This window comes from Lissotriton helveticus, chromosome 5_1 (genome assembly GCF_964261635.1).
Source record: "Lissotriton helveticus chromosome 5_1, aLisHel1.1, whole genome shotgun sequence".
NCBI classification, from domain to species: Eukaryota; Metazoa; Chordata; class Amphibia; order Caudata; family Salamandridae; genus Lissotriton; species Lissotriton helveticus.
Genome location: NC_136065.1, coordinates 76155830 through 76177360, shown reverse-complemented (window position 1 = coordinate 76177360; position 21531 = coordinate 76155830). Strand labels below are relative to the sequence as shown.

Below are 21531 nucleotides of genomic sequence, written 5' to 3'. Positions count from 1 at the left end.
CATCGTGAAGACAAAAATGAGGACGAAGCAGATGTATTGGTGGCCTGGAGTGGACCTCCAGATGGAAAGACACGTGAGAGACTGCGACCAGTGCCAAAGAGCAGACAAAACTCTGAAACCGCTGAGACCAGCATTTGGGAAGTTTGCCAACCCGAGCAACCCGTGGGAGGAAGTATCAGACATCCTGGGCCCGGTATTGGACAAACAAGACACACCCAAATACTTATGCGTCCTAGTGGACAGATACTGTAAATGGCCGGAAGTACACATTCAAGAGGAAATGGACACTGATACGGTACTCCGATTTCTCACAGCTGTATTCCTAAGAGAGGGCATTCCCAGATCCATTCTCAGTGACGATGGGCCACAGTTCACTTCGGACAAATGGGTCAAGTTTGCGGAGAGGAATGGCATCAAGAACAAGCATACCTCTATTTATCATCCCGCCAGTAACGGCCAAGTGGAGAGATTTAATAGAGTGATAATGGGCTCCATACAGGCGGCCATCACGATGGGCAAAGATTGGGAAAAGGAGGTCCAAAGCATGTTGTGTGCCTATCGCATCGCCCCCATGAGTATGGGGTACAGCCCTTTCCAGATTCTGAGGGGACGACACCCCTTCACCAAAGAAAACGTAGCGTGGAAGGAAAAGACAGTAACCAGTAAGTGGTCTCCGGCGGTGGTGCAGCACAATCTTGAGAAAGCCCAGAGAATTTATACAGAACATTACAATCGCAGAAGAAACGTGAAGGAAACCATCTTGGAGAAAGGGGAGTAGGTGAGGGTCAAACTAGCAATACTAAAAAGGAAAGGAGACCACAAATACACCCCACCCCTACAAGTAAAAGAGGTATATGACAGAGCAGCATTGCTCAGCGTCGGAAATGTGTGGTCCCAAGACCGAATGTCTAAGTGCAATAAAATCCTGCATTGGTCCAACGAGGAAAATGAGAAGACACTACAGGAGTGCGGGGCAAGGGAGGTCGAGGAAACTCCTCCTAGAGAAGTAGAGATCCCAGGATCCAGTGATAACTATGAGGAGAGTGAAGACAACGATGGCCCTGTAGCAATGGAACAGCCGGGAGAGGAGAGAGTGTACCGGGGGAGAGAAAGAAGAAGCACCCCAGAGGACTGAGTGGTGAGCCCTGCAGAGAATAGCTGTCGGGGAGAATCATCCACCCCGGTGAGGCGCAAAAGGACTGGCAGAGTGGTGGTGAGGCCCACCCGGTTCCGAGACTATGAACTAGACGGTTTCTGAGGAATCCCTGAAGGACCCAGACTGTAAGTTTTCCTTGTTATAAAAGGGGGAGATATTTAATGTTGCAGTCTAGTTTATGCGCGCTACGTCCTGACGTAGCGCGCGAGGCGGACGTTCGAGGAGCCATTGCGCATGCGCTAGGAGCGCGGAATTGCGGTCGGAGCCCGATATACGCCCGACGCTTTCTCTAGCCTTATATCTTCATTAAACCCCTAATTAATCCACACTACGGTGTCCTGCTGCTGCATCACTCTTGCTCTTGTCTTCTTCTTGCTTTCCTCTCCATTTTTTGAGTGCCTTCTCCTTGCTTTCCCGGGTTCTCACTGCTTTCTCCTGCTTCCCTCCCCATTTTTATGTGCATCTTCTCCATGCTTTTCCCCCCATTTTTTGCGTGCCTTCTCCTTGCATTTTTCTTGTTTTTACTACTTTCTCCCTGCTTTTTCCCTGGATTTTGTGTGCCTTCTCCTTGCTTTTCACTAGTATTCACTGCTTTCTCCATGCTTTCATCCCTATTTTTTCTGTGCCTTCTCCTCGCTTTTCCCTTGTGTTCACTTCTTTCTCCTTGCTTTTTTCCCTGTTTTTGTTAGCATTCTTCCTCTCCTTGCTTTCCCCCCATTTTTTGTGTGCCTTTCCCATGCTTTTCCCTTGTTTTCACTGCATTCTCCTTGCTTTCCCCCTGTTTTTTGTGTCTTCTTGCTTTTCCCACAGTTTTTGTGCCTTCTCCTTGCTCATCCCTCATTTTCACTGCTTTCTCCTTTCTTTTCCCCTTCGTTTTTTTTGTGTGCCTTCGCCTTGCCTTTTCCCCGTTTTTTGTGTGCCTTCTCTTTGATTTTACTCCCTTTTTTTTGTGTGCCTTCTTGCTTTTCCCTCTGTTTTTTGAGTGCCTTCTCCTTGCTTTCCCCCCATTTTTTTGTGCGCCTTCTCCTTGATTTTAGTCCCGTTTTTTGTGTGCCTTCTCCTTGCTCCCCCCCGCTTTTTGTGTGCCTTCTTGCAGCCTCACCACACAACTCCAGATTACACATCACTTCTGTTATTCCAAATGGTCCTCAATACTTGGCTGGATACCATGTTGGGTAATTAGCCGTGCTTTACAAATCCATCTTGATTGATTAGTTTTCGCCCATAGGCCATCCTCATGGCTTTAGCCATGCAAGAAGTAGGACTGATGACAACCTTTGGCCATGGAATCACCATTGGTTGTTGTGAGTCAGGATGCAGCTATCACGGTATGCTGATTTTGCATTATATTTGGTCTCCATGGCAGTAGACCTCTGTTATGTTGTCTTCAGGCATCAATTAAGCACACCTGGCCCTGATGTTCACTGGAGGTCTTCAAATGGTGCAGATACAGGCAATAATTTTCTGAGGCACCACAGGACAGATAGATTTCTTAAATCCACACACTGCTCTACCAATGCACCCCTATCCAGACCTGCTGCACTTACTGTTATTCAGTACTAGGGCCAAGCACAGCTCTACCACTAGAGCATTGCCATTACCCACTGCACTTCCTACAATTCTAGTTCTGGGACCCTTCCACAACCCTGCCAATATCGCATTATCCTGACCAACTACCTCCCTTGCTGTGCCATTACAGTGGGAAGGGAATTGGGTTGTGCGGGCCCACAATATATTGTTCAACCTGGTCAACTGTACTCTGTTATTCTAATACTTCCATGCACAATACTGTTTGATTGTGTGCTGTGCTCTAGGTCCCTGGACCGTGGCCGTGAAGAAGATCGTGCATCACACAGGCATGCCCTAGATATCTCAAAGCAGGCGGAGATCATCTCACAGCAGATCCGTGATATCCACCGCCTGGAGGCTGAATGCACTGGACTTCGGGCTTTGTCCAGCCAGCAGGAAGCACGGCTGCAGGAGCGGGAAGAGGTCCTTGGCCGGTTGCAGGAGGAGCTGAAGGGAGTTCGGGTGCAACTGGCCAGCGTTGAAATGCAGAAGATGCTGGAGGCTGAGAAGGCGGCCATGGCCCACCAGGCTGAGTTAGGGCGACTGCAGCTGCAGGCGAAAATTGAACTAGAGCGACTGGAGAGCAAGCTAAGCCAGCAGCTAGACCAGGTGCGGGCGGAGAATGAAAGACTGCATGCTGAGCTAGAGTCAGCTATGGAGGTACACCAGCGTGAAGTGTCAGCCCTGAGATTGGAGCTTCGCGAGACAGCTGAAGGCAGAGAAAGAGACCGAAGACGGCATGACGAGAGGCTGCAAGAGCTGCTTCAGGATACCGAACAGAAACTTCAGTCCCAGGTAAGGAAACCATGAGGGAATTCTGTGCCTCTTCAGAGGCAAACCCAACTGCTCCTGTGCACTCTTTTGGCCAACACATCCCAATAATGTGCTCTCACTGTTAACCTTAGCCAGTATTGTACTTCTTTCTGCCTAAGTTATTTCAGTATTGTGTAACCCTGGGCATAGTTTGCGTAGTAGCGCTACCCGTGCGTAGTGTGGTAGGAAAATGCTGTTCGCACTGATTGCACAGTGCCGGATGCTTGTCCACACTGTGCAATCATTGCAAATGGCATCTTGCACAGTGCAAGCGGTCGTTTCCTGCCGCTCAAGTAGATTTTTACTTGAGCGGCAGCTCTCTCAACATGAACGGATAGTTTCTCATTGCGAGCGGTAGCAAGCATGCGTGACCACTCGCAATGAGAAACATGAACTCCCGGCGTTGTGAATCTCACCGGGAGGTTTATTTTCCATGCTCGCGATAGGCAACTTGATGTTGCTGATCGCGAAAGAGGAAAAAGTCTCGCTGGGATGTTGATTTTGCTCGCTCGCGGTTGCCAAATTGACGTTGAGGACCGCGAGCAAGCAAGAAATGCCTGCTACGCTATGCGTTTTTGCACTGTGCTATGTGCAATTTGCGTAGCGTGTAGTAGCGCAAAGTACGCACGCTCCGCGAGTGTAGTGTGGTCCTACGCCCAGGGTTCGTATTGTGCTCTAGTACTTACTTAATCCATTAATGTGTCCTTTAAGGCCCGGGTCTGCTCAATGATATGCTTCATGTGGCCAGGGGGTATACATTAATGTTCATCATAGCCCCTACATCAACTCTCTCATGTGCTCCTCATGGTTTACATTTGTCATTAATGCACTTCCCAAGGCCTTGATCAACCCATTACTTTGCTCCCTTGAACCTTCCCATGTTCAAACTTTGTCATAAATTATATCTGCCCCTCTCAATAAAGTAAAGTGACAAAAAGATTAGAAAATTAGACTTCAAAAATAGATTATAGATTGTTAGTGTTGTTTGGGTTAGGGATAAGCGGATGGGGGTAGGGATAGGTTTATGTTCAGATGTAAGGGATGGAGTAAAGTTTTGGTGTGAGGGATGATGTAGGGGAATGTCTATGGGTCAGGAGTTGGAGTAAGCATTACGAGAGGGCTAAGAGTACTGGACTGTGTTAGCATTGCAGTAAGGGAAAGTGTTTTAGTTCAGATTGGAGTAAGAGTTTCAATTGGGGTTGGGTAAAGTGTGAGGTTTGTGTTATAGTTAGGATAAATAAATGAAAGGCACAAAGTTAGGCTCTGGGAATAAATGTTAGACATAGGTTAATGGTATGTCTTTGTGTAGATGAACAATTAAGGGATGGTATAAAATATTCTGTTTATCTCACTTGACCTTTTTGAAATCTTGTTTTGTTGTATTATAATTTTTTTTACAAATAAATTCAAATAGCTTGCAGAGTCCTAGCCTATCACTGCATCCCCATGACCTAAGGCTACTAAACATTTGCTATCCAAGACCATTTCTGTTTCGGCATTTGCAAAAATCTATCACATCTCACTAATTCAGTCCCCTGCATTTTATTGTTCTCAGAGTCCTACCTCATACCACTTACTGTTACTGATGTATCATCACCCTCTGATTCCATTCTTGCGTCCCTTAGTGCCAGTGTCCTGGCGGTCATGATGCACCTTAAATGCAGACTATGATAAAACTACAGTCGCTCATTGCCTTTATCGCCATTCCAACGCTCCGGCATCTGTAGAAGTGTGCACATCTGGAGTCTATGTAGTGGTGCGCTCATCAGGAGTCCACTAGGTATCCATGGGGTCTTCTTTGCTACCTTTTCATTGATCAATCACTTTGTCTGTCCTGTGCTTTTTCCTGTGTGTTGTACAGAAATATATGGTATCCCAACTGGTATTGATTAAAGACAATTAACATTGTACATGTTAAAAAACATTGTAAGGAAGGACAAAGGAGACTCATACGTTAGTCATAGATGTGGCTGTGGCATCATATTTATCCAAAACAAAAGGTAAAGCAAATTACAGTTGTAGCAGCACTGTAAAGGAACAAATTGGTACAACCCTAATTGTACTCGGTGCTCAAAAGGTGCAAGTGGTGTGCACTGTGGCGACGCAAGTGACAATATAAACAGCAAAATAGACGGCACAAGGTATATACAGTGAGTTATGACAATAATGTGGTTCCTGCTGTATTATGGTACATTTGGAGGCTGGCAATAGTCATAGGTGAACCACATTGCATGTTCGAGCCTTCAATTGCGCTGTATGGTCGACGGCGTTTCGATCCTCATAGTTCAGGATCTTCATCAGGACTGGGTTGATTAATGGACAGTGCTCAAGAATAAAGCGGCAGGGAATCCTGGTGAGGTAGACTTCAATGGTTGGAAGTTCGGAAGGTAGGAGGCGCATTCATCAGACTGGCTCAACGGCGATTAAGCCCAGAGGCTGAGGCCCATTAGAACGAGAACCGATGATCCATTCTAGAGGTAACCTGCGGGAGTAGGAGTCGTGATCCGTCAGGTGGGGGCGGCGATCCAGGAGTGATCGGTGCAGGCGGGAGTTAATCTCTCGCCGTGGCCGGTCCCGAGTGAATCTTCATGTGTGTGTCAGGGCTCTGCCAGTTGTGGGCAGCATCTTCCCTTTTCTCTTACTTCAAGGCAGAGACTGAGAACAACTAGACAGCAGCAGGCATTGGGGGAAACAAACCCACTTTCCTAAATGCTGGCCGTGCACGCTCCTATATACACTTGCAGTGTCATTCTTAAAATTTCACGAAAAGAGATGAGCACCAAGAGAGTTGCAGGTTGACAAGGGTGCAATGTTTTCTACAGCATAGCAACAGCCTGCATAGTCCAGCAGCCTCCAAAGCAGCAGAGCATGGACATCTGTCATCTCGTCCACCAGGCATTATAGTTCCCCCTTTCACCAGCAAACAATGTGTAATGTGGCCCTTGTTTAGAGATTTTCACCGCTCAGAATGTGTGATGGGGATAATTCATGCCCTACATGGGTTTCAAACAAGCAGCTGCAGCTCAGAGTTCAAGAGTTATGTGTCCAAGACATGTATGTGGCCTATTGAACTTGTAGGCTTTAACAAAAAACTTCCCTAGTATCCTGATGTGCAGTCATGCCTTTCTGGAGCGACACAACTGGAGCACCCTGTCTGCCCTCACACACAACAGCCATACATGCCTGTGCTGATTGTACTTTGAACATGGACAATACCAACCATGACACAACTATGGCTTGAAACAAAGCTGCAGCACTTTGGTGGGAGGAAATAGGGTGTGTTATATGGTGTGGTTGTGCAACCTCACCATCTAATACACTTACCCCTTGAGGACCCTTGGGTTTCGTCTGTGACGACCTCAGGTCAACCCTGGGTAGCTGTGGCACTGAGCAGCAAGGGCTACACAGAGGAACTAGAGTAAAGCACTTAAACAACACCAACACAATTGAAGAAGAAATCGACACAACACTGAAATCTAAAACCAATTCATAAAAATAGACTGTATTTTCATAAGACTTTAGACACTAGAACGAAAATGATCCAGTGTAGGGTTCCGGAGTCATGGATTTTACAAGAAATAATAAATCACAGCATTTTCACTCCACTGGGATCAAGTCTTAGCAAATTCAAGGAAATGGACACGTCAAACGTTTTCAAAGAAACAGGTAAGGGTCAATGCAGTCACGTAGAAGTACTTTGGGTGTCAAGCAAGGTCCTCAAGAACAGATATCTCGACAGAAGATGCAGCCTTCCAGCAGTTCCAGGCACTTTATCTGCATTGGAATATATTCATTTGCAATGGTCCTGATGCAAGGGATGAAGGATGCTGAAGTTTCTCCAAGGATGCTGTGGATGCAACATGATGGACAGGGGTCTTCTTGGAGACGCTCTTCAGTCCACAAAGATGGTGCACGGATTTGCATAATTGACGTCCCACGAGGTCCTCTCCAGTCTAGCCAAAGACCAGTCATCACTGGACTAACAGTCACCCGGTGTCGCAGTCACAGGCAAATTCTTCCAGGGTTAATGACTGCCTTCTGAGGGCTCTAGTGGCTCTCCAACAGCACGTCGGGGCTCAGCAAACTCTGGTGCAACTCTGCATCGGGTATTGGTCCTTGGTGCTGCACAGCGGGAACTGTAGTAGCAGCGTGAAGAGTTTAGGCCACCAACTTGCCACAGCAGGCTTCTACAGCTGTTGTGTCCCCTTGCTGTGAACAGAAGGCCAGTTAGCTGGCTTTCAGAGTCTTTTGGCTTTACTGGGCTCTGAAGACAGTTTCTCATTGAGCAGGAAACTGCTGACACAGTCCCTCTCTCCGCTAGCCACCTTGTGCAGTCTTCAACGAATTAGCCTCTCCTTACTGGTTGCTCTGTTAAGCAGGGCAGTCCTTCTTCGATCCTTCTTCCAAGTCAGTCGAGATCTCAAATCTGGGTGCCACTATGCTCAGAAAATGTCCTCCGGGCAAGATGTAGTTGGTAGCCTATGGGCTACCAGATTCTCTCCCACCTGGTGACCGCTTCCTGAGTATCTGATGGCTATAAGCCCCTGGGGAAACCAGTTTGGCACCTGGTTTGCCTTCTCGGCTCTCCGTGCCACCCTGTCTGCCAATGGGGCAGCATTCCTCCCTAGTGTGACACATATGCACCTGAAAGGCGGATTCTCCTTTGAAGCCTGTCTTTTGGGGCTAACACCTACGTGGCTTCCAGCAGGATGGAGGTAACACTTCCCTGACCTGGAATCCTTCATTGTACTCCTTCCGGAGAGTTGTTGGCACATCTCTTCAGAAGGGCAGAAGGCTGTCTTGTGGAACTGGCTCCATGTGTGCTTTGGAAGGCACAAGAGTTTTAAAGGCAGCAAAGTGGCATCCTTGTAATTGCTGCACACTGCAACCACTTACATTAATTTAGACTTCAGATACAAGTTGGGCCTAATGTAACTAGTTGTTTGATGCCTTGGAGTGCACCCTTTGGTCGCACCATTCAGGCGATAGCACAGCTGAGAGGTCAGCGTGTAACCTTGTACTCGCCAATTGGGCAACCGAGTTACAGTAAAAACAGGGGTTTTGTGTGTTCACTGTCAGGCCATGTAAAGTACCTGTCCTGCCTGTGTCATATGTTGTACCCTGCCTTAGATCTCTATAGGCCTGTCAGATGGGTGATTTACACAGATGTGCAGGGAAAGAAGTGGCTTTGCCAGTTTTCAATTGTAAAATCGGGCTAGCAGGGCATGACTGGTCATCAGTGGTGGATTGGGGACTCGTTTTACTTGGGGGATCTCCAGCGTGGCACAACCAGTGCTGCAGTCTGGGGTGCCCCTATAACTTACATGCCCTGGGTACCAGGGTGCAATTTACTAGGGACTGACAGGTACGTTAGCCATTTCTAATTGGATGCAGCCAGAGGTAAAAGCCATCCTTATGGCTAAGTTCACCTGAACTCTATTTTTGTTGGATCAAAGACTTTGCACCGTTTCTGTATTATTGGTTACCTGATTGTTTATTGGTATTATATTTTCACATGATTGCTTATTGGTATTATATCTCTACATGATTGCTATCCTATCCTGCTACTCATTTACTACCAACTTCTATATTGTACTCAATAGTTTGTTTAATCACCCTCTTGCCCCTACCCCTTGGTTCTGTAAAGCGCTCTGATATCTGCAAAGATCTTGTTCGCGCTATATAAAACTTTGAATAAATAAATAAATAAACATACACTTTAGGGTCCGGGCAGCCGCACCAAGGTCTGGTTAGCAGGCCTCCATGCACTCTCGGAGGTGAAAAACCAGCAGCATCAGTTGAAAACCTTGAGGGTGACCATACAAGAAGAGCCATTTACTTACATTTGGGGTTACAGTAGTGGTAGCAATGCCCTTTACAAATGCAAAATGTGTCACAATACAGTGGGGCAAGTAGTTCCAGAGGGAGGACGTAGGGGAAACAAATTTGCAAAACTCCACCACACAGTCTTGTAACAGGCTAGGGATCCTGTGAGGTCATTGACAGTAACAAGGAATTCAAATACTCCTCTCTCTGAAAGCCATCCAAACAACAATTGTTGTAAGCTGCTTGGTAAAATACTGCTTGCATTCACACTGCTGACTTTGGTGACTTGATAATGATTTCTCCAGGTGAATGCTTCCAAATAATTCCCTCCCATGTGCTGGTCCTTTTTACAGCTCTCTGCAGCCGCTGTGGCCCAGTGCTGCGAGGCAGACTCTCTGCGGCAGACTGCGCAAGCACTGCAGGAAGACCTTCGGCAGGAGCGTGAGCAGAACAGACAGGAGGTCATGAAACTTCAGGAGCAGCTGCTCACATCCAGGCAACAGAAGGACAACTTGGCAGAGGAACTGAGGTAGAAGTGAACATCTTGTCCCTCTGGTGTTGCTTGGGCATTTAAGCGTAGGTGACCACAAGAAGTGGGTTGTACTTCCAGTAATTCATGTTCCACCAAGCAGCCATCATTGAGAACTGAAATATTCTCCACAATGAAACAAAAATAGTTTGCTTTTTAAACGAGTTGGATAGTGTTGCTTTGTCTGAAAGTGTATGGGCTGCCAAAATATGTATTCATTGTGTATCATTAATGTCTGATGTGTAATGTTTGAACTGAGAGAATTAAGCATGTGCTACAACAATGTCTTAGGTGCTGTGTTGACCAGTATCCAAATGACTGGCTCGTCCTCTTGGTTGGTCGGAGAGTGCATACCATTTCCAAACTCAGACCTTCAAATGTCCGCCATCTTGTTTTTGTTCCTATGGATCACACCTTCATATAGTTAACCATTACATTACCTCCATAAAGCAAGCCCCAAAACAAGGACATACACCTATAATGTAAGTAAATATTATGTTATGTTAAAAGTATTTGTAGAGCACACATACACCAAGTGGTTTCTTGGCGCTAATTGTAAAAGGTATCCTACTGCTCTTTGATTAATTCATAAGCCTGGTGGAACAGTCAGATTTTTAGAAGTCTCCTAAATTGGGGGTGAATTGTCGAGAATCTGATGTTAAAGGGGAGAGAGTTCCAAAAGTCAGCGGCCAGACAGCAAATCTTGATCCATCTAATCTCTTGTGTTTAAAGAAAGGAGTAGCTAAGAGGTTAAGATGGGATGACCTAAGGTCCCAGGTAGGAACATATCTCTGGACCAGGGTGGAGACTAACTCCGGGCATGTGCTATGGAGAGATTTAAAGATGAGAGACCCTATCTTAAATGCACAGCGTTCTGCTACAGGTGAGCCAGTGTAGCTTTTACATTAGGGGGTGGGTAACGTGATGCCATTTCTGCTGACAATAGATTGCTCTAGCTGCCTAGTTTTGCACCAGCTGCAGTCTTCTTATTAAATATTCCGAGAGGCCGAAGTAAAGTGAATTAGTATAGTCAATATGGGAGATGACCAAGGCTAGAACAACCTGGGTAAGAGCTTCAGGAGTAAAGAATCTACTTATCACCCTGATCTTCTGAAGCAGAAAAAAACAGGTAAAGACCACTGTCCCAATTTGGGACTTCATTGTCAGGTTGCTGTAAATTGAGACCCCAAGGCTTTTAGCTGATCTTGAGAGTGGCGTCCCCAACTCAGCAGGACAAACATTTGAATTCCAGGGAGTTGAGGGGCCCGACAAGGATCAGTTCTGTTTTATCTAGCTTCAATTGTAAGTGATTGATATTCATCCAGTTACATATGTGTAGCATGGTTGTCTGAAAATTAGAGATGGAGGCGGCAGACTTGTTGATGGTGAAGATCAGTTAGCGTAGTTGATAGTCCACACATTTCTTTGACCTAAGTATTGAATTACTGTGAAGAGGAACACATTGAACAGGTGCGGGGACAGGGAGGATCCCTGCTGCACACCACATGTTAATTTGACTTTAGGAGCCGTGAATTGCGAAAGACTGACAAATTGAGAGCGGTCATCTAGAAAGGACGAGAGCCATTTAAGGGCCAGACCTGGATCCCTGCGTACTTGACTCGGTCCACCAGAAGTTCATGGTTGACCGTGTCGAAAGCCACCGAGGGATCAAGGAGCACTAGTGCCTGAGTGGTGCCCTTGTCTACTTCTTTCCTCGTTTCATCTAATACAGTCAGGATTGCTGCCTCCGTTAAGTGAGAGGGCTGAAAGCCTGCTTGATGGGAGTCAAGGAATTGAGACTGTTCTATAAAAGAGCAGAGACAGTTGGCAACATATGCTTCTAATACCTTGGCTAAAAAAGGGAGCAATGAGATAGCATGATAGTTTGTAGGGACTAGTGGGTCTGCACCTATTTACTTGATGAGTGGAACTATTTCTGCTTCTCTAAGGTCTGGTAGCCAAGCCCAGGATAAGTGAATTATTCAATAGAGAAAGAACGGGTCAAGACAAGTGCGAAAAGCTTCCCTCAAAATGTGCGGTGGCAGCTATCGACAGGAGATCCAAACCTAACTTTGGTCAACAGATCCAGGAAGACGTCTCTGCTAATAATTGGAAACTGATGTAGAGGGTGAGAGTTCCTGAGGGCAGCTGGCTGGGCACCAGGAGGGGAATTAGTGGGTATACTGGATTTAATGGTGATGATTTTATCTATAGAAAATGTGTTTTGAGAGTTACACGGTGACTGGATAGGAGCTAATTTGACCATGACTCTGTCCGGATTGGATAGCTCAGCAACAATTTCAAATATGTTTCTGGATTTGTTTGTTGATTTCAAGATTTTATTAGAGAAATAAGTGGCCTTGGTTTGAAGGATAGAGTTTTTATATTGTTTGAGATGAGCTTGGTAAATATCTTTTTTTTTCTCTGGAGAGTAATTCCATCTCCAGATATATTCATTCAGTACGGTGCAAACACATTTTTAAAGTTTTAGATCTTCTGAGAACCATCTCTGAATATCGTGGCGTCTTGCCGTTTTGACTTTCCTGAGAGGGGCATGGATATCACTGGTGGCCATAATCCGTGATTTAATATTTTCTTCATGTTTGTTGACCAGAGACTGTTTAGTAGGCATCACAGTTGCCAGCAGATTACAGAAGGCGTTAATATTGGTACGATATCAATTCCTCGCCATTAGGCCCGCCTTGACTTGGCATTTGGCTATAGAGCGATTAGTAAGGGAGAACTTTATTTCAAAAAATGATCGGACCAGGTGCATGGTGAAACCATCAGAGTAGATACCGTGAGGTTAGAAGCCCAGCCTTAGTCAAGGATATGTCCTTTTATGTAAGTGGGAGATGTCACATGTTAAACGCAGTTCAATCTATTAAGTAAGTCAGCCAGTTCTGATGAAGTTAGGCCACCCATCTCCTCATTAGCCCAGTAGTTTAAATCACTTATCAGAAGAATTTTAGCATCATTTGATACTAAGTGGGATATATTGTTCATCCAATAGCTGGGGGAAGTGAGGCATATTATAGGGGGGGGTCTATAAATTAGCACACAGATCAAGGGGGTAAGAGAGGAGTCCAGTTTAATAATTATGCTTTCAACTGAAGTGATTCCTTGAGCAGTTAGGGTAGTACACTTTACCTTTTGACGAATTATAGCAGCGACCACTCCCCCTGTTTATCCTGGTGCCCTATTCGCCTGGAGAATATACTAGTTACTAGGGAGTGCGGCAAGGATGTCAGGATTTGACTCTGAGAGAGCCATGATTCTGTTAAAATGAGGATATCTGGTTTGGCCGAGCCCAATGAATGAAATATTTCCAGTTGATGTTTAACCAAGGTTTGAGTGTTTGAGAGATATATCACTGTGAGTTCAGTCGTCCTATGGCTGTTCTGCCTATGGGAGCTATATTCAGTCCTATGATTGTCTTGCCTGTGAAAGCTATCTGCCACGGGATGCAGCTGGTTGAGTTCAGGTAGAGGAGCTCTAAATTTCATGATCCCCAAATTAACTAGTCTAGTACGAGTTGTAGGTTTAAGTATATGGTCATTAGAATACAAATGTTTTAGTTCAGACGTAAAATAAGTTAAAATATGTGACCCGAAACCTGGACATAGGATAAGTTAAAATATGTGACCTGAAAGCAGATCTGGTGGATCTGTGTGGTTTCACCTACACACTTGTTCACTAATTCACCAAACTAATTCATTCAACAAAGAATGTGCATGAGGTGCTACAGTGGCCTCTGACACGCTGCTGTCAGAAGTGTACAACACTTTCAGAACGCCTACAGACTATGTAAATGGTTCCTGGTTCATGGTAGTTACATTAGCTCCTAGATATCCTAAAAATCTGGCATGTCTCTGACCATCTTGGACTAGCATTTGGCAAACAAACTTGATGTAAAGTGACTTCCTTTATCATTACAATTTTTGTTAGTAAAGTATATAGGGAACGTTCTGTTCAGTTGGTCGCCTGTTTCCTCTGCTGTTCTTGGCATGACACAGGCTTGTTACATTTGTACCCTTGGTCTTGAAGACTTTGCTTTAATCTTTCCTACCTCTTGTTTCTCACCATGCCCAAAATGTAGCAAGGCCTCCACAGAGCTGGACACCCAGAACGCCCTAGTACAGCAGCTAAGGACGTACATTGGGGAGGTTGTGCCGGACAACAAGAAGGCAGAGGAGTGGAGGCGGGAGAGAGAGACCTTTGTGGGCACAGTGCAGGTAAGGAGCAGTGGGAGGTACATTGCAGCTAAGGAGCAGTTCTACTTAAACTGCAGGTAAGGAGCAGTGGGACTTACAGTGCAGGTAAGGAGCAGTGGGATGTATGGTACAGGTAAGTAGCAGTGGCACTTTGGTGTATGATCTTCCAGGGATTGTTTGTTGGCTTGGAACCTGATAACTATATATTTTCCACATCTGTCCAAGACAGAACTGTGTTGTGAATACACTGCAATACATTAACAAGTACATAGCAGTCACAGATATTTATGTGAGTCGCAGTCAGAGAAACAGAAACCAGGTGAAGGATGTGAGAATGCTGGCTTGAAGGGAGGGTTTGTTGAATGACTGCAGTCGAATAAAACATCTGTCTACAGGGGATGGTAGTGATATGGTTTTGGAATATGTTGTGTAGTACAGGTGTTTGAACACCAAAAGCGATACAGTGATCTGCAGAAGGGTGGAGTGTTTGTGGCTGATGAATTCTAGAGCGGTTGCATTGTCCTCATTTGGTGTGGTGTTGGAGATTGTCTTTGAGCGCAGAGTGCATTCGTGTTAGTGCCCCATTAGGGTGTTGCAGAAAGTTGGGTATGGCGTTTAAACATAGAAGGTGTCTGTGCTCGCTTAAGAAAGGAATTTGTGTGGTGCTGGTGCATGTTTTGAAGCTCCACAACGCGGTACCATTACAACGCTGTTGTTGTTACCACGCATACCATTACATTGCAAGTCATTACTACGACCTGCTGTAAAGGGTGCACTGGTGTTGGATTTAGAATCCAACACCTTCCCTGCTGTTACACAAACTGGAGTAGGAATAGTAAATAATACTATTTGTAAGTCCAGTGTGCCCCTACAGCAAGTCGTAGTAATGACTTGCGATGTTATGGTATGCATTCTAACAATGTGGTCATTATAACGACAGTGTTGTAATGGCATGCAATGTATTCGCATGCGTTATAAGGGTATATATTCATTTAATGGCATAAGACTAAGCTCAGGGTCTCCTATTTGGCAGAGGGTTTCGAACGCTTATGATGATGCAGTGCTCCTATTGGCCAGGGTGTTGATCATGGTGTTTGATCTCAGAATGCCATTGTAATAACTTCCATTTGGGGGGGGCTGATTACAGCAATAAATGCAGAAACTACGGCATTGATATAATAATAGACTATTGTGTGGTCCTGATTGAGTGTTAATTTGTTTTTGGCTTTCAGTGAGGAAGAGCAGTCTATTGGCCTGCTGCTGGGTGAGCAGGCACATTTCTTGACATCCAGTTTGAGTTGGGAGTGCGTTGGTTTTAGTGTTTAAACTCAGCAGGCCTTCAATGTGGGGGTGCGGAGTGAGAGTAATGTTTAATGTATAATAACTGAGAAATATGTTGTGTTGGTCTCCTTTTAAAGAAAGCTGCTGGCCTCTGCTATCCTCTGGGTGGGAGTTTCAGTTAGAAGTGTAAATGTTGCCTAAAGATTCACAGATAGTTTGTGCTTTTTGTGTTGCCATGATCTTTGGAGTAATACTTTCCACTTGTTCCTCCTGATGTCTTCTTCCAGCACCTGGAGAATGAGCGCGCTGCCCTAAGGACCACTACAGAGCTTTTGAATGTCCGTCTGTCCGCATTGACTGATATCCTTTCCATCCAAGAGCTGGAGCTTGGCAAGAAGGTACCATTGCACTAATAGGGTTCTGTTTGCAGCATTGTGGGCAGCATCTTAGAGGGCTATTCAAATCCCACAAAGATTACAACTGCAGAACCCAACATCCCCTGGGCATTAGGCCTAGTACACCTTCACCTCTTTGAAGGATTGCACAGTTAAATACAATACACCCTGACCAAAGGCCAAATTTATTTATTCTGTTGCAGTTAGGCTGCAAGTTTCTTGTTTAGTTCATGGTGACAGGATAACTCAATTGGGCTGAGGTGTGCTGCGTCTGCCAATTTGACTTTAACATTTCTCTAGAGTGGTATTAAACATAAAGTAAACCTAACTGGTTATATTTGTCTAGCAAATATTTCCAATCTAGACAAATATTGTATTCTTTTGTGTTCTTCTAATCATCAAAGTGACATCCAGACTGCCAAGCTGCTCAAGTCTAGTCCCACTTGTGATAAGACAGCTGAAGTGTAATTTCCAAAGTTGCTTTTTTCTCATCCCCACTGTAACAGACTATTCCCACTGCTCCTGGAATCTTAGACGACTGATTTTCCTCCCTTGCTGCTACTGGTGAAGATGTTTTTGGCAATCGCACTTGAAATCCTTTTGCGAATCTTTTTTTATCTTGTGACACAGCATAACCAATTGTGTATAGCAAGGGTCTTTGAGGACCGGCGACTTCCCAGATGTCAGGGACATTTGCAGATCATTAATATCTATTTTCCAGTTATATTTTCAGTAGTTGAAGGCACATGTTTATGTGAGAAATTGGAGAGAGCACAGCTGGTTGTTTTGATACATCCCACATTTCATCCAGTTCCTGTGGAGCATCAGGAGATGTAAAGTCCACTGCTGCAGCAGCTCTATTGGCTTTCGGTGCGTAAACGAATAAAATTGAAGGTTTGCTGCATCATTCATAAGGCAGTGTATGACAATGGTCCAACATATCTTGTTGAGAAACTCTGCCAGTATACCCCTCATAGAGTTCTCCGATCTAGCTCCAAATGCCTTCTCAAAGTTCCTCAGATTAATAAGTCTAGGTGTGGTTCTGAAATTCTGGACCCTACCGTTTTCCCGGTATCGAGGTCCAATACCCGTGTCCCGAAACATCAACGTACCATGACGAATTTGGTGTCGACGAACCGATAATGATTAGGACATCATTCCTATGCATTTGCGTCATGATCGAGGCATGCTAACACCCCTGAATCGTAGTTTCCGTCCCGACCCCTCAGACTCCATTTTGTAAACGGTATCCATCTTGTGTCTTGCCCTCATGATAAGTCAATTAAAGGTCGAGCTTGATCTAAAAGGACACGTCCACCTTCCCTGACTTCCCCCCTGACCTGTCCCAACTGACTCCCTTGCCTCCAGCCAAACCTGTTTGAGCAGCTCCTCGCCCAGTGGCCAAACACGATAGCATCAATGCACAACATACCACAAACCATTCACCGCATACAGATCATGTTTTCTACACACATACACACCTGTCCACGGTCCCTGTTTATGGCCAGTTTTATGACTAGGAGGTGCCTTCTTTTATTGGGGCTTCACCGATATCTGATGGGAGTTCCGGGCCTGGCTAGGTAATCTATCACGAATTTGTAATCTAAAATACGGGCTTGCCTACATGACTTCGCTCTTTTGTATTATTGTAGAAATATGTGTATAGCCATATCATAAACTCAAGAATTCTTGCTTGCAGCTATTATTTTTGTATATAAGGAGAAGGCTGGTTCTGTAAAAACGAACAGTCTCCTGAGAACATATGACCCGTGTTTGTCGTGCTTCTAGGACACCTGTTACTTGGTAGCTGCCAATAAAACTTGATCTCTGACTCGACTAGAAGACTCCGTGTTTCTGTGGTCCGGAACAGGGAGAACTCAGAGGTCTTCGGGTGTTATCCCCTGGCACCAAACGGGTTCCTAAAAACCTGTTACCTCATAGGGCTGGGGGGAAAGCCTTTTCGTATCTTGCCACAAGGAACTGGAACTCGCGCCCAATTCCACTAAGTCAGTGCTCGGACCACCTTCATTTCAGGAAATCCCTGAAAACATTTTTGTTCTAGAAGCCTCACATAGCACCAGCACTGTCAAGCCTGTCCATTAGCGCAGAGATACCCATTCAAGGGCGATTCAGGCGCTATATAAATAAATAAGTCAGGAAAAGGAAAGGCACATGGTCCCTGCTTCAGGGGTTTGCTGTGGCACGAAGAGAGATATGAAAGTGCTTTACCTTCTCAAAGCCTCTCAGTGGGCAAAACAAGAACAGTCTATGGAACAGTGAGGCAGTGGAGAAACATGTGCCAAATATGCTGCATCCTGTTTTCTGGGAAGGCACGTATTTTATCAGGCCTTTCAACAAGAATTATTTGTGGTGCGAAGAGTAATATCTATTTAATTTTATACGTGATGGCCATTAAATAGCACCCAGTAAATTCTGAATTGAGTCTTGGCAGTATGCAATGGGTGTTTAAATACCAGTGTTGGGTTGTAACTATCTACCTTGAGAAATGAAAACTGAGTTAGCCTTACAGATATTCAAATGAATGCTCTCAAGTTACATGGACATATTTCAATAGGCACAATACTCATGGAGCTATGTTACTGGGGTTAGAACATGTGACCTGCAAGTTACACCCAGTACTCTACAAGAATCAATCAGCCCTCTCAGCTATGTTATGATATACGGCAAGACTTGAGTCATCTGCCTAAAATGTGACCACATTACATCTATCCTGCCTGAGTTAACCTGACTTCTCATTGAAGCCAGAATTTTTTTTAAATTGGTATGTTTTGTTTACAAAGTTATTCACCTCAACTCCCTGCTCTACCTTACTTCCATACTCAAACAGTCGGTGGTAAAAGAGTGTCAAGAAGTGAAAATTAACCTACTCAAGCCATCCGTCATCAAAACTATTCAGCATCAGTCCTTCTCAGGTGCTGCTTCACTTTTGTGGAGCTCACTAGCACCAGCCTTAAAAGAAAACACACCCAGCTAAGAGTAAACGCCCCGGCTTAGAGTAAACGCAAGCGCACCCTGGTAAGAGTAAACGCACCCACACCGCGGTAAGAGTAAACGCACCCTGGTAAGAGTAAACACACCCTGGTAAGAATATACGCACCCTGGTAAGAGTAAACTCACCTTTGTGTCCTTCCACAAACACCTGAAAACGAATCTCTCTGGTTATTTGTCAGACTAAGATAATCTACTATTTGTTCCTACCTATCCTGAGGCGCGCCTTCCTCCCAATACAGCTGCTGTAAAGTGTTCGCTTGCCTTTCTGCTATGGTATTACTATTTTTGTTGTAGGGTGTTCATTGTAGACTGTGCTTTTTTGTTGTTTTATGTAATGCATCATCATACGTTTTGGTGCTCTGCATTATATAAAAACGTTAAATATGCATCTTTGCGGCAAGCATGTCATCCACATGAGGTTTTGTAAGAGTATTGGAAGCTCAAAGATGCCGGATAAAGTAAGGGCTTTCCTACCAGCAGTTCCTTGGCCAGCAACTCAAGCTCATTTGATTTCTCAGTAGGTTAATGTGACTTCCAAATCCTGTGGCAAAGCCAACTTTTCACCCTACTTTGACTGTTAAAATACGTATATTCAGGAGGGAGATGGAGGATATTATAGAGCATATGAAATCAAAAATGGGGAAGGGAGGGAGAAGCAATGATCCATTCCGCTGCCATGTAGTATACAAAGATCATGAGGGAATGGATCACTTGTACCTGTGTGACCAGGGTCATGAGTTATTGGTTACTCTCATAAAAAACCCTCATGATCTTTGGATATTATAGAGCAGTCTTAGCACAACCTCCCTGAGACTACTACCTGCAAGGGCTGTGTGACTGACTTATTTGAAGACTTCACCTTACTAAATGGGACTTTTTTTTAATGGATGTCAGATCTCGTCTAGGGTCTGGACAGATTGTCCACAACCGGTTGTTTGCAACTGGTGTCCTGAGTGTGTCCTCTGCAAACTGAGCCAACTAAAACCATTTCTGCACTTGACTGTCAGGGTAGGCTGGGCGAGCAAACAAAGGCTTCTCAGAGACGTAATGTGAGGGGCAAGAGCTCCGAACTCAACAGTCAAACAATACACACATTAACGTAATGTCCAGCCCAGTGCTTACCTTTCTGAACAAGAAAGTATTTTGATCTCCTGGCAGAACTAAATATTACACAATCCAATTAGTACATCATGCAGGGTTGTCATAAGCTATAATTTTACCATGAGGTGCCACACTTCCCCTTCCTTACCCAGTAACCGTCTTTCCTTCTGCTATGGTAAACATCCCGCTAATATTAAGTCTAGGTCATAGGCAACAACTAGGCTCAGATGCAGATCACTCAAAAGCTTTCACAAGTTAAGTGTGCAGCTCCGCTTTATGTCCTTAGTGAGTTTTGTAACAAAATCTCAAGTGGGTGCAGCAGATTTGCCAGTGTGTCTCAGTCTACTTGGCCCCAGGTGCAGTTATTATTATTATTATTATTATTATTAATGAGTTTTATATAGCGCCTGGTTACCCTTGGGCATCCCCGCGCTCAACCAGACAGATACGCTATCACAGAAGGGCAAGCACTAGACAGAAAATAAGAAGGTTTTTAAAAGTTTGCGGAACCGTAGGAGACTCGCTTCCGAGCGTAGGTGCAAAGGGAGGGAATTCCACAGGGTGGCTACCTTGATAGAAAACCTTCTGCCACCGGTTCTTGCCTTCCTCACCCTCCGAACCTGCAACAGATGTAGATGATCGGAACGGAGCGAGCGGGAGGCCTTATAAGGCTGAACCATATCCCCCAGGATGGGTGGGCCTGCCCCCTGCAGAATTTTGTGGGCGATACAGAGTGACTTAAATTTCACCCTTTTCCTGACAGGGAGCCAGTGCAGCGCCTTCAGCGCAGGGCGAGCGGACTGATGCCTAGGAAGGCCCGTCAGGAGCCTGGCGGCCGCGTTCTGCACTTGCTGCAGTTTGTTCAGGGTGGATTCTGGAGCACCCAGAAACAACGCGTTACTAAAATCCAACCGCGAGATGATAAGCCCCTGAACGAGTAACCTCCTAGAAGCCGCTGGGAGGAGAGGTAGAATCTTCCGGGCTGATCGGAGCAGGCCAAAACACACGCCTGCTGTTTTTTTTGCGTGCGTTTTAAAAGAAAGATCCTGCTCGAGCCACACCCCCAAGCTCTTGATCTCATGCTTGGGGGAAGGTACCGGACCCAGACAGTCGGGCCAGCTGCTAGGAGATAAAGATGGAAGGGAATTCCCCAGCAGCATCAGTTCCGTTTTGGAGCCGTTAAGCTTGAGAGCTGAGCTGCACATCCAGGTGTAGATCTTATCCAGACACGAGTGCAGCCGGTCAGGTTGGTAAGCCGACTGGGAGAGGCCTACCACCAACTGAGTATCATCAGCATAGCTGATGATCTTAATACCCAGAGGCAGTACCACACTCTCCAGAGGGGCCATATAAACGTTGAATAAGGTAGGGCTCAACGAAGAGCCCTGTGGCACACCACACTGGAGAGGAACTGAGAATGATTTCTCATGGCCTTCCCACACCTCAAATGTCCGGCCTTCCAAAAAGGAAGCGAACCACTTGAGGGCCAACCCAGAGACCCCCACCCCGACAGCCGTTGGAGAAGCACCTGATGGTCTACGGTGTCAAAAGCAGCACTAAGGTCCAGGAGGATCACTGCCACCGATCCCCCTGAATCCAGAATGCTCCTCGCATTCTCCACGACTGCCAGCAGGG

General features: G+C 45.5%; 1 protein-coding gene across 1 annotated transcript in view; it reads left to right on the top strand.

Annotated features, from left to right (window-relative positions):
* Window positions 1-21531, top strand: part of CCHCR1 (coiled-coil alpha-helical rod protein 1) — a 149439-nt gene that overhangs the window by 30280 nt on the left and 97628 nt on the right. The window contains exons 4-7 of the mRNA XM_078641730.1: window positions 2971-3520; window positions 9718-9893; window positions 13993-14128; window positions 15676-15786. Coding sequence (XP_078497856.1) covers window positions 2971-3520; window positions 9718-9893; window positions 13993-14128; window positions 15676-15786 — 973 coding nt within the window. The remainder of the gene's footprint in view (window positions 1-2970; window positions 3521-9717; window positions 9894-13992; window positions 14129-15675; window positions 15787-21531) is intronic.